The sequence below is a fragment of the Erpetoichthys calabaricus genome, chromosome 2 (genome assembly GCF_900747795.2).
Source record: "Erpetoichthys calabaricus chromosome 2, fErpCal1.3, whole genome shotgun sequence".
Classification (NCBI taxonomy): Eukaryota; Metazoa; Chordata; class Cladistia; order Polypteriformes; family Polypteridae; genus Erpetoichthys; species Erpetoichthys calabaricus.
In genome coordinates, this window is record NC_041395.2 from 204266198 (window position 1) to 204278862 (window position 12665).

Consider the following 12665-nt stretch of genomic DNA (forward strand, 5'->3'; position numbering starts at 1 on the left):
ATTAGACGCAGACAAAACATTTGATATGATTGAATGGAACTACCTTTACACTGCATTGGAGAAATTTGGGTTTGGCCTGAATATTTGTGCATGGATCAAACTACTGTATACCAATCCAGAAGCTTCAGTTTGTATTAACAACATTTGTTCAGACTACTTTATGCTAGAATGTGGCACCAGACAAGGATGCCCCTTGTCACCACTGCTGTTTGCAATCGCCATTGAACCACTGGCGGTTCACTGTCGAAATTCTTATCAGATAAAGGGGATTATCCGAGAAGGACTGGAACAGAAAATTTCTCTATATGCAGATGATATGGTTTTATATATATCAGACCCAGAAAACACTGTGCCTGCAGTTTTAACAGCACTTACAGAATTTCAAAAGATATCTGGTCTCAGAATTAATCTGAATAAAAGTATACTCTTTCCAGTGAATTCACAAGCATATAATATTAGATTGGACACCCTACCTTTTACCATAGCAGTTCAGTTTAAATACCTAGGGGTAAATATCACAAGTAAACATAAAGCTCTTTATCAACAACATTTTGCCGTCTATATGGAAAAAATTAAGCAAGACTTGCATAGATGGTCAACCCTTCATCTCACTCTAGCCGGAAGAATTAACGTTGTTAAGATGAATATCCTTCCTAAACTTCTTTTTTTATTTCAAAACATTCCAATATATATCAATAAATCTTTTTTAAGCAATTAGATTCAACTATAACCTCATTTATTTGGAACTCAAAACACTCTCGTATACGAAGAGCGACCCTACAAAGACCTCAGGCAGAAGGTGGCATGGCTTTACCTAATTTTCAGTTATATTACTGGACAGCAAACATACAGTGCATCTGGAAAGTATTCACAGCGCATCACTTTTTCCACATTTTGTTATGTTACAGCCTTATTCCAAAATGGATTAAATTCATTTTTTTCCTCATAATTCTACACACAACACCCCATAATGACAACGTGAAAAAAGTTTATTTGAGGTTTTTGCAAATTTATTAAAAATAAAAAAATTCAGAAAGCACATGTACATAAGTATTCACAGCCTTTGCCATGAAGCTCAAAATTGAGCTCAGGTGCATCCTGTTTCCCCTGATCATCCTTGAGATGTTTCTGCAGCTTAATTGGAGTCCACCTGTGGTAAATTCAGTTGATTGGACATGATTTGGAAAGGCACACACCCGTCTATATAAGGTCCCACAGTTGACAGTTCATGCCAGAGCACAAACCAAGCATGAAGTCAAAGGAACTGTCTGTAGACCTCAGAGACAGGATTGTCTCGAGGCACATATCTTGGGAAGGTTACAGAAAAATTTCTGCTGCTTTGAAGGTCCCAATGAGCACAGTGGCCTCCGTCATCCATAAGTGGAAGAAGTTCGAAACCACCAGGACTCTTCCTAGAGCTGGCTGGCCATCTAAACTGAGCGATCGGGGGAGAAGGGCCATAGTCAGGGAGGTGACCAAGAATCCGATGGTCACTGTCAGAGCTCCAGAGGTCCTCTGTGGAGAGAGGAGAACCTTTCAGAAGGACAGCCATCTCTGCAGCAATCCACCAATCAGGCCTGTATGGTAGAGTGGTCAGACGGAAGCCACTCCTTAGTAAAAGGCACATGGCAGCCTGCCTGGAGTTTGCCAAAAGGCACCTGAAGGACTCTCAGACCATGAGAAAGAAAATTATCTGGTCTGATGAGACAAAGATTGAACTCTTTGGTGTGAATGCCAGGCATCACGTTTGGAGGAAACCAGGCACCTCTCATCACCAGGCCAATACCATCCCTACAGTGAAGAATGGTGGTGGCAGCATCATGCTGCGGGGATGTTTTTCAGTGGCAGGGACTGGGAGACTAGTCAGGATAAAAGGAAAGATGACTGCAGCAATGTACAGAGACATCCTGGATGAAAACCTGCTCCAGTGCGCTCTTGACCTCAGACTGGGGCAACGGTTCATCTTTCAGCAGGACAACGACCCTAAGCACACAGCCAAGATATGAAAGGAGTGGCTTCAGGACAACTCTGTGAATGTCCTTGAGTGGCCCAGCCAGAGCCCAGACTTGAATCCGATTGAATATCTCCTGGAGAGATCTTAAAATGGCTGTGCACCGACGCTTCCCTTCTAACCTGATGGAGCTTGAGAGGTGCTGCAAAGAGGAATGGGCAAAACTGGTCAAGGATGGGTGTGCCAAGCTTGTGGCATCATATTCAAAAAGACTTGAGGCTGTAATTGCTGTCAAAGGTGCATCAACAAAGTATTGAGCAAAGGCTGTGAATACTTATGTACATGTGATTTCTCAGTTTTTTTATTTTTAATAAATTTACAAAAACCTCAAGTAAACTTTTTTCATGTTGTCATTATGGGGTGTTGTGTGTATAATTCTGAGGAAAAAAATGAATTTAATCCATTTTGGAATAAGGCTGTAACATAACAAAATGTGGAAAAAGTGATGTGCTGTGAATACTTTCTGGATGCACTGTACAAGCCATAAAAACCTGGACACAAATAGATGAACATACACAGGCTTGGTCCGCAATAGAAGTAAAATCCTGTAGTACTTCTTTTTACTCCCTGCTCTGCACTCCAATAAATGCAAGTTATTGCAAATATACTAATAACCCAATTGTGCTTTATTCATTCAGAATATGTAACCAATTTAGAAAGCAATTTAAGATGGAAAATCTTTTATCTGTGGCACCCCTGCAGGAGAACCACCTCTTTCAACCCTCACAAACATATCCAGTTTTTAATACCTAGAAAAGATTTGGGATTAAATTGCTCAGAGATCTTTATATAGACAATATCTTTGCATCCTTTGAACAATTACTTTCCAAATTCAACCTCCCAGCTACACATTTCTTTCACTATCTTCAAATTAGAAACTTTGTTAAACAGAAATTGCCCGATTTTCCTCATCTCGTACCCTCCACCATGCTGGAAAAAATACTGTTCAATTTCGAGGAATTAGACACCATTTCTGCATTATATAAAATTTTATTAGAGTCCCTTCCTTTCAAATATCCAAGAGGACATTGGGAAAAAGATCTCTTAATTAATATATCAGAAAAGGAGTGGAATGTAGCAAAGCAGAGAATTCACTCGAGCTCCATAGAATTATTCAACTAAAAATTATATATCGAGCTCATCTGTCTCGCTTAAAACTGTCCAAAATGTTTCCAGGGCAAAATCCAACCTGCGAACGCTGCAACCAAGCTCCTGCCTCACTGGGTCACATGTTTTGGGCCTGCACCAAATTAACATCATTTTGGACCAAAATTTTTAAGTGCCTTTCAGACAGCCTTGGTGTCACAATCCCTCCTAACCCACTAACAGCTGTGTTCGGTGTTCTTCCAGACGGACTTGAAGTGGAGAAGGACAAGCAAACTGTGATTGCATTCACTACACTTTTGGCACGCAGACTTATTTTGTTAAATTGGAAGAATCCTAACTCTCCTCTTATAAGTCAGAGGGAAACCGATGTTTTATATTATTTGAAATTGGAATAATCAAATTCTCAGTTAGAGGATCTGTACAGAAAGCTGGCAGGATCTAATCAATAATATTTCAGAATAAGAAGAAATAATTATTTCCGCATTTCTTTCCCTTCTTCCATTTTTTATTTATATATACAGTGGAACCTCGAGATACGATCACCTCTGTATACGAGAAATTCAAAATACAAGGAAAGTATGAACGAAAAATTCAGATCTAAATGCGAGCATTGGCTCGCGTAACGAGCCACGAGCCAGGCTGTGGGTATAGCTCGCGGCTTAGCGAGGGGGCGTGGTAGCAGTTGCGAGCCGCGATCTGCGGTGTCTGCGTTTCTCACTTAAGTGCACAGGTGGGAAACTGCCCACATCCATGATTGTTCGTGTGGCTGATGGGCTGCAGCTGCCATGTCCTCCCCGCATATATAGAGAAGCGCAAGCCGGTTAAGGGGGAGAAGAAGTAAAAGAAAAGAGAGGAGAGAGAACGGAGGTTGCGGCAGGCAGGCAGGCAGGCGTAGGAAGTCGGTGCGGGAGAGCAAGCGAGTGTAGGCTCGCGTGTAGCTGAACAGGCGAGCCAAACAGCTGAAGCAGGACGGTGTAGAGAAGGTCATCTGCATTAAGAGTGTCTCGCCTGTTGCAGAGCCCGCAGGTGAGACGCTAACAGAGAAGAAGCACCGGGGATTGTCATCTGTTTTTTAAAGACTGCATCCTTTTGACGTTTTAACCTCGTGTTAAAGGATTGTTATTCTTGTGTATTTTAAACCTCCACTTCACAACTGTTTTAAGGATTATTTATTTAAAGATTTATTGAATGCTCTACTGCACTTTGGACACCTGTTTTGATTCTTTTAATAATCAGTTATATTATTTACCAGTGTTATTTATTAAAGGTAGACTACAGTATATATAATTTATCAGTGTTATTTGTTAGGAAAATTGATTTTTATGTTAATATATTTGGGGTGCGGAACGGATTAACTGGATTTCCATTATTTTCAATGGGGAAGTTTGTTCTAGATACGAGAAATTCGCTATACAAGCTCAGTGCTGGAACGAATTAAACTCGTATCTAGAGGTTCCACTGTATATATATATATATATATATATATATATATATATATATATATATATATATATATATATATTCCTTTCTTTTGTTTATTTTTGTCCTATTAAAAAGCCCTAAGCAATTCTCCTTTGGCCATGCTCTCCTTCTCAAGGGTGGGGTTTGATTTGTCTTCAGTTCTTTTTTGTATAAATTGCTCTATTTGTATGGAATGATTACAATAAAATGAATAAATAAAATTTAAAAAAAAAAGGAGTTGGCTGTGCTGCTCCAAGAACTTTCCAAAGCTTTTCTGCAGAATGGCATTGGAGTTTAGGGAACAGGCCTGAATATCAAGAGGTGACAGAAACGGAAGCAGCAGCCTGAGAGCAGATAAGCAGCAATGGGAAGGGAGCCACCAGCTGTGCTGATAACAGGCTGGAAAAACAGGCAGCGCTTGTGAGAAATGGGAAAAGGCCACGCGAGCAGGATGAGCCCTGAAAAGATTTGCTCTTATCCTGCTCCTCTCACTTCTGGGCGTAGGATTCCACCATAGGGCTGGTTTTCAGACAAATGGTCCTGATGAACTCTAGTGCCGGGTGGTCTGTTGGCCTTGGAACCCCTGCAGATTTTTTTCCTCTCCAATTAGACTGGCTTTATTTATTTATTTTTGTTTCTTTTTTCTGTCCTCCCCAGCCATCTGACCCAATTATTGAACACACCTTTAGAGACTTAGATAATATAATTAGTAGAAAAATCCTTATATAAAATGGCATTCTATCTTAATCGCATATTGATTTATTTTTTAATTAGTATTCATTCTTATTCTTAACTAATTTGTTTTAATTTTCTTATAACTTTACCTTTAGACATCTTGTAAAGCACTTTGAGCTATATAGCCTGTTGAGTAGCCAATCACCAGTAGGAGGCACTGTATTCAGAACAAAATAAAGCTCAGAACACAGATTTAACAGGCCAGAGGATAAGATTAAACTGAAGACCACAAAACAGCAGCAGTAGGATCGAAGAGAAAGGCACTTTTACTCATTTTACTTCATGATGAACTGCCCCCTCTTCCCACCCATTTCTGTCACAGTCAAACACACTTTTATTATAATAGGTACTCCAAATGAACTCCAGGTCACACTGCTGATGTACTACCTCTAGCCAAGTTATACACCAAAAATCTCCACAGTTGTATCCTTGCGTTCCACCCACTAACTGCTGATCTGTTCAAAGTGGAACTTCCCAACGAGGAATGGATGGCCAGGGGCAGCAGGCTTGTACTTCACTCTCTGTTTTTGCACCTGACACTTATGAGAATGACTGGCCTCAGGTGCCACCTCAGTTGACGTCGGAGCTGCAGGATTTTGCACAATATGTAGATGGCACCTACCAGAAGGACAAACTGAAAGGCAGCAAGAAACACATAGACAAACAAATAGAGGCGGCCATAGGGAACTTTCACTGGAAAAACCCACAGCAGCAGGCCCCGTTGAGAAACGTCCATGGCCCCTCTCCGTGATGGCAGACCAGCTGTTGCTCGACTGTGGAATTGGCTTTGGCTCCTAGTAGATAACGTTGTTTGAAGAGTCTGCCCATTACCACTGCGAAGAGTAGATGTTAAAGAAGCAGATGAGTACAAGGGAGTGGTGGCTGCCAACTTGTGTGTAGGTGTATAGAAGAGGGTGCTTCTGCTGGGGACACTCAGCCCAACTGTGGAAGTAGGGGCCTTTACTGGGGACTTGGGGCCACTGTACACAATTCTGCAGACAAGCCGCATTGGTACTTTGAGCAGAACTTCTCCATGGAGTGGTCCTAACGATGAGCAGGAAAGAGCACTACTATTGTGGACTTTGTCCTGATGAGTTTGAAGCCAGAAGACAAATCCCAGTATGTTACAATTACAAACCCAGGGGTTGCCCACCAGCTGAACATCCTGCAAGGCAGTGGCAGAGTCCAGGAGCTCCTTAGGAAGAGTGGGCAGCATGTTGTTGCTCAGATCAATGGTTGTGAGCTGAGACAAACCCTGTAAAATATTACTGGGTAGGGAGTGCAGCTGATTGTCATGCAAAATAAGGGTCTGCAGGTTGACCAACGGGGCAAGCAGCTGCTCTTCAAGAGTCTCAAGGGAGTTGGTGTGCAGCTTAAGGTTCTTCAGTTGGCTCAGCCCCCTGAAGGACTCTTTTGGCAAAACTGTGAGTCTTTTGTTGAGGGTGATGTACAGTTGCTCCAGACCAGACATGTTGTTAAACACATGGGCAGGTATGGTGGGAAGGTCTGTGCTCGACAGAAAGAATTCCTTCATATGAGGCATATTGCCAAAGAGCATGGGTGGCAACTCGCGCAGAGGATTTTCAAAAATGGTGAGTTGTGTCAGGTTAACCAAGTGAAAGAAGGTCTGTGGGGGCAGCTCCTCCAGCCGATTTTTCGACAGTGTTAGGTTCACTAGATGAGGCATGCAATGGAAGAGCTCAGGAGGAAGACTTTGAATCAGGTTGCTGTGCAGTTTCAGCTCCACCAGGTTCCTTAGAGTTTTGAATGTGTTGGCCTGAATGTCCTCCATCTGGTTACTAAAGAGCAGCAGTTCAAGAAGCTGGGACAGCGGCCTGAAAATGTTGACAGGGAGGCTCTTCAACTGATTTCTGCCCAAGTTAAGGACCCTGAGCCTGCTCAGATTTGCAAATATGCCCTCATCAAAGGCAGAGAAATGGTTGGAGCTCAGGTCAAGCTCAGTCAGGTGAACCATGGACCCAAAGATGCCAGGTGGTAAGCAGTAGAGGTCATTTTTATTGAGGAAGAGCTGCTCCAGCTGGGCCAGGCTATCAAAGACTCCTCGTGGAAGCCAAGTCAGCTGATTTGCAGACAATTTAAGAGAAAGAAGATATGGGAGAGGAGTGAAAGTCTCGGGGTCGATGCTTTTTATCTTATTACCATTTAGCTGCAGACGCCACAGAGTGGGCAACCCGTTGAAGCTGTGAGCGGCCAATTCCCGAACCTGAGAGTTTGTAATGAAAAGAACGGTAGTATTGGGCGGCAGAGTAGCTGGCACACTAACAAGGCTGCCATCCAGACAGAGAACCATGCCCTCATCATTACAAGTACAGTTTATGGGGCATTCAGATTGACAGGAACCAAAGGCAAGAAGCAGAAGGCTGAGCAAAATCCACATGTCACACCTGGAAAAGCAAAAACATACAATGTGAGCCCAGCCTGAAGACATCAAGTCTATTTGTGTGCAGTGAAGAGCATGGCAGCCTTTACGGCACGACTGCCTCCTCTAAGTGTTTCCACTTCACCAACACTTGAAGGGTATAGTCGATCTGGTGTAGTAGGCCTCTGTGGGGGATGTTGCAGTCCATTTTGATTTTATGCAGTACCTTAAACCATGAGCATTCTCAACAAGCAGCTGACCAGAGTTAATTCACAGCAAGACAATTCAACAAGATGGCAACCAACCTCTGCTAGTCCTTTAACATGTTTTAGCAAGAACTCTTGCAAGAACACATGGCACTGGAAGGGAGGAAGGAGTGGAAAACTGTGATACAATCTGGGAAAGGCAGGGGGCAGATGATGTGACCGAAATCTCAAGGTCAGTGGCACACCCCGTTGAGATACGAGTGAGTGTGGTTAGGGTCACATTACTGCCGTCAATGTACTGTGCACACAGCATTACGGAAAAAGTCGTTGGTGTTACCACATGTAGTACAGTACTGTGAAGTGTTCTTCATGCCTGGTACCCGTCATTGTGCACATGGGATTGTACAGTGGGTCTGCATGAAGCAGAATGGTCTCTTCCTTCAATTGTGGAAGAATTTGGATAGGTGTCTGCAGTGCCTCGGTGTAGGCCTTGATGGGTAAGGATGGTAACACAGCCACAGAAATAGTTCTGGGCACCCCAAACAGTCACAGAGGAGTTGTAGCACCAGAAAGGCCCACTCTGACAATATGCAACTGCCACTTATTCGTCATCACTGCACACACATGTCTGCAGTGGTGCCTTATACTGGTGCGGCTGTTGTTCTTAGTGTGGAATGCTTGATGGAGAACTTTGTGAGCGGTTACAAGCATTGTGGCACACAGGGTCCACGTCAGACATCATGGTGTTGAGTACTATTAGCTACAGTGCTTGCTGCATTTTGCTGCTTGTGGAGAGGACATTGACCTGTGCTTTCTTGTAGTGCATCAAGGACAGCATGCAGACAGTTCTGATCCTGTTCTTGTTCCTGTATGAAATGGGAATTGTGCTCCTCCAGCAAGACAAATGCCACTTACATTATGTCTATGCAACTCAGTGTGTAATGAATCAGACCTGAAATGCTGAAAACGGGCCACTCACCTTCCTAAACTGTAAGACGGTTAATGTAAGGATAGGCCAATATCACCATCCAAAGTACACTGCTGTACGTCTCCCTTTTGATATACTGTAGTCAACTTTAGACGGTCGAATGTATATATTCAATATTTGTTAAAAAAAACTGTTACAAGGTAATTTTAACAAAAAATGAAAAAGAAAAACATACATTTAAAAAACAGCAATGACTTTTTTCCCTCCCCTAAACACAATAAACCCCTATAAAGGTGAATAGAAATATATACAGTGAAATATCTACTGCAGCCTCTTCTAAAGTTCACAGTTGTCTTACTATACCAGGTGGATGAATTGTAGATGCTGGCCAATGAAAGAATCTGGATTTTTAAATGTAAAACTGTTAGCATTGCACCATAATAATAATAACTCCGCAGGGTGTCTGGGCTTTCCCTTAAAGATAGGGTGAGAAGCTCAGTCATCCGGGAGGGGCTCAGAGTAGAGCCGCCTGTCCTCCGCATCGAGAGGAGTCAGATGAGGGGGCTCGAGCATCGGATCAGGATGCCTCCTGGACGCCTCCCTGGTGAGGTGTTCCGGGCACGTCTAACCGGGAGGAGGCCCCGGGGAAGACCCAGGACACGTTGGAGGGACTATGTCTCTCAACTGGCCTGGGAACGCCTTGGGATTCTCCCGGAAGAGCTAGAAGAAGTGGCCGGGGAGAGGGAAGTCTGGGCATCTCTGCTCAAGCTGCTGCCCCCGCGACCCGACCTCGGATAAGCGGGAGATAATGGATGGATGGATAGATAATAAAAAAAAACTTCAATGTGCTTGCCTAATCATAACTAAGAGCAATGCAGGTTTCACATCCCTGGACATGAACGCTGACCCTTGCCTATCTAGACAGGTTCTCATAGCCATAATTTCTTTCACATGGCCAAGGCAGATGCTGATCTGTTTTGCTAGTTTGCTGATCCTTTTCCTGAGATTGTTGTCCTTTCAAAAAAAAAAACATGATTTATGCAAATTACTTCTGAAACCGGACCTCCACCTGTCTATTCCCAAAACAGCATATAGGGGCTATCTTCTTTGCCCGTACAATCAGACTACACAGACAAGTGGCAAACACATATTTTCTATATGGCGATTCTACAAATGTACAGGGTGTTTCTCAACCGCTCCCAAATCGAGCACAGATGTGACTGGGTTAGATAGCATGCTGGCCACTGGTGAAGAACCTCGACTCATTGTGCTTCTAGATCAAAAGGGTGCAGACCAGCGGTTCACAAAATGGCATCAATCCTCTGTATGACTGTCTGCATAGAAGTGTGTAGACCTGCACATGGAGGTCACATCCAATAGCAATGCAACACATTCAGTGCACAATAAACCCCATCATATCACCCTGTGTGATCACATTAACACTAGATGATTCTGTTCCCAACAATGCATCAGACTGGTCCATCTGAGAGATCATTTCAGACCTTCTAACTATCCTGCTGCTGAAACTGCCAGCAAACACAACACCAACATCAGTGATAGAACAGAGCAAGGCGACCTGTCAGAGGTTCTCTACCCACACCTCTTAGATATCTGTACCCACATGACAACTGCAGGCCACACACAGCTACAGTGGTCACAACTGTAATTAGGCATGAAGGCTGGTGAGCAGGTGCTGCCTTGGCCCGCTATCTCCATGGGGTGCCTTTGGGATGGCATTGATCACAACATCTGGAGAAGTGACCACATATCTGCCAATGGGCAACCAGCTCACAAGGCCCATCTATCTCCCACAATGGTGGGTTAAGAGGTGACAAACAGTGGTGGCTGCAAAGGGTGGTCACATTAAACACTGAAGGACTGCAAGATTACTACTGTTAATGATCACATTTGTTGTGTTTGTCACTGTTCTACTGTTTTGTTTTCTTATTCTCATTTTATTGTTATTTTAGCAAGAATGAGTGACATTTCAGTCCAATAACAAATCTTGCACTTCTACCCCACCCCCCACCCCTCCATTTGTAAAGTGCTGCATCATCTGCTGCTCAAAACATGGGCAGGGATTTGAAAGTCAGTCAGTCAGTCATTTTACAACCCGCTATTATCCTAACACAAGGTCACGGGGGTCTGCTAGAGCCAATCCCAGCCAGCACAGGGCTCAAAGGCAGGAACAAACCCCGGGCAGGGCGCCAGCCCACCGCAGGGGATTTGTAATTGTACAATAGGCCATTAAATGCCCAACCCACCCCATGCCAGCCACCTTTCCATACTGCATGACAACCCTAAGTCTCAATTTAGCTCTCATACACTTCTTATAACTTAAAAATATATTCCAGTCAGGGTCATCCCAACAAGAAGCATAAGGCGGCGAGCACCCTCAGAAGTGAAGCCAGTCTATTGCAGGCAGAGGACACACGCAGGCACAAGAAGAGGTACCAAGTCTACACGTGTGGATTGTTTAAGGAAAAGTAAAAACATGCACTGCAAACTCAGAGAGTGCATATCAACTTAATTTTAATTGGCTTATCACATTTCAATGGGGGCAGCACGGTGGCGCAGTCGTCTAGGTGCTGCCTCGCAGTAAGGAGTAAGTGCATTCACCCTGCAATGGAGTGGTGGCCTGCCCAGGGTGTGCTCCTGCCTTGTGCCCTATGCTAGCTGGTATAGGCTCCAGAAGACCCCTGCAACCCTGTTCAGGTCTAAGTGCGTTAGAAAATGACTGACTGACATTTCAGTGGAAAAATACAAGGGAAGTCCAATAAAATACAGAAAACCAAGGCAAGCCTTGTTCCACTGAACTGTCCTGCTCTCCTTGCCAAGGCTGTTTCAACCCAAGGTCATGATTTTAGCAGCAAACAGTTATTTTAGAGAAATGCAAGTTTTTTTCCTATGCTTCCTTTACTATGCTTTCCCATATAAAAAGCCTGTGGTTTTAGTGGTGTTGGAAGTAATAGGCAGGATCCTGTAAAACAAGCCTTGAGTAAAAAAGACACTTACCGGTGGAGTGAAGCTGAAACTGGAGCTGAAAGATGAAACATGAGCAACAAGGACTGGAGCACTGATGTGAAGGAAGTGCCCTACTTACATTTGCTAGGATGCGATCCGTCTTTCCTAGGATAGTAGGGCACCACCCTTGTTTGATATCTCCATATTAGGTCTTTTTCCTCATAAGTGTTGGTCGACATTTTTAGAATCCAGGAAGAGTAACACAAGATAACATGCTACTTGTCTCTTGACAGCTGGGCCACAAAGCAAGCTGTTTTCAGTTGATAACTTTTCTTTTCCATGTCTTTCAGACCATCCTGATGCAGAAAAGCAAGACAGCAAATAATGAAAATGGGAGTAGATCCTACCCTTGAGATTTAAAGTGTACATTTTGCAGTTTGCAACCCCAAACCCCAAAGGAAAATCACACGAAACAAATAAATATAGGAGACCACAAGTCCAAGACCACACAATGCACCCCAGGGGCACATTCAATCAAATATGTTAGTCGATTAAACAAATAAAATACTGAAATTACTTAAAATTGTCCCTTTGGGCAGACATGGCACACCCTTAGCAGTACCTCAAGGTCTTCGAAAGAGATAATCTGGAAATATTTTGATGAGTTGACATTTTCTCTGTTTTTATTAACCATGTACTGTATGTTCTCTGGGCAGTTAGGTCAATATGGAACTGTACAGTCACATTGGGAAACAGTCTGGGAAAAGTCTCACAAGTTACCTTAACCGTGTCTGCTCACAAATTTCACACGTTAACTCCTTGCTACCCTACATATATAAACTCTTGACAGATAATTTTAGGAAGTCACTGCAC

At 43.4% G+C, this 12665-nt stretch overlaps 1 protein-coding gene across 1 annotated transcript; it reads right to left on the bottom strand.

Moving 5' to 3' along the window:
• Positions 1-4881: 4881 nt before the first annotated feature.
• Positions 4882-11938, bottom strand: LOC114646717 (platelet glycoprotein V-like). Its single transcript, XM_028795035.2, has 2 exons — positions 11844-11938; positions 4882-7719 (listed from the first exon to the last, which is right to left on the bottom strand). Exons 1-2 carry the CDS (start codon positions 11882-11884, stop codon positions 5829-5831), a joined length of 1932 nt encoding a protein of 643 aa, XP_028650868.2. The 5' UTR covers positions 11885-11938; the 3' UTR covers positions 4882-5828.
• Positions 11939-12665: the final 727 nt, after the last annotated feature.

Bases quoted from the DNA above. Each gene is read 5' to 3' on its own strand.
- LOC114646717 (XM_028795035.2), bottom strand. From the start codon at position 11,884: ATGTTTCATCTTTCAGCTCCAGTTTCAGCTTCACTCCACCG. The intron at 7,720-11,843 runs GTAAGTGTCTTT...TTGCTTTTCCAG, and splicing joins GTTTCAGCTTCACTCCACCG to GTGTGACATGTGGATTTTGC.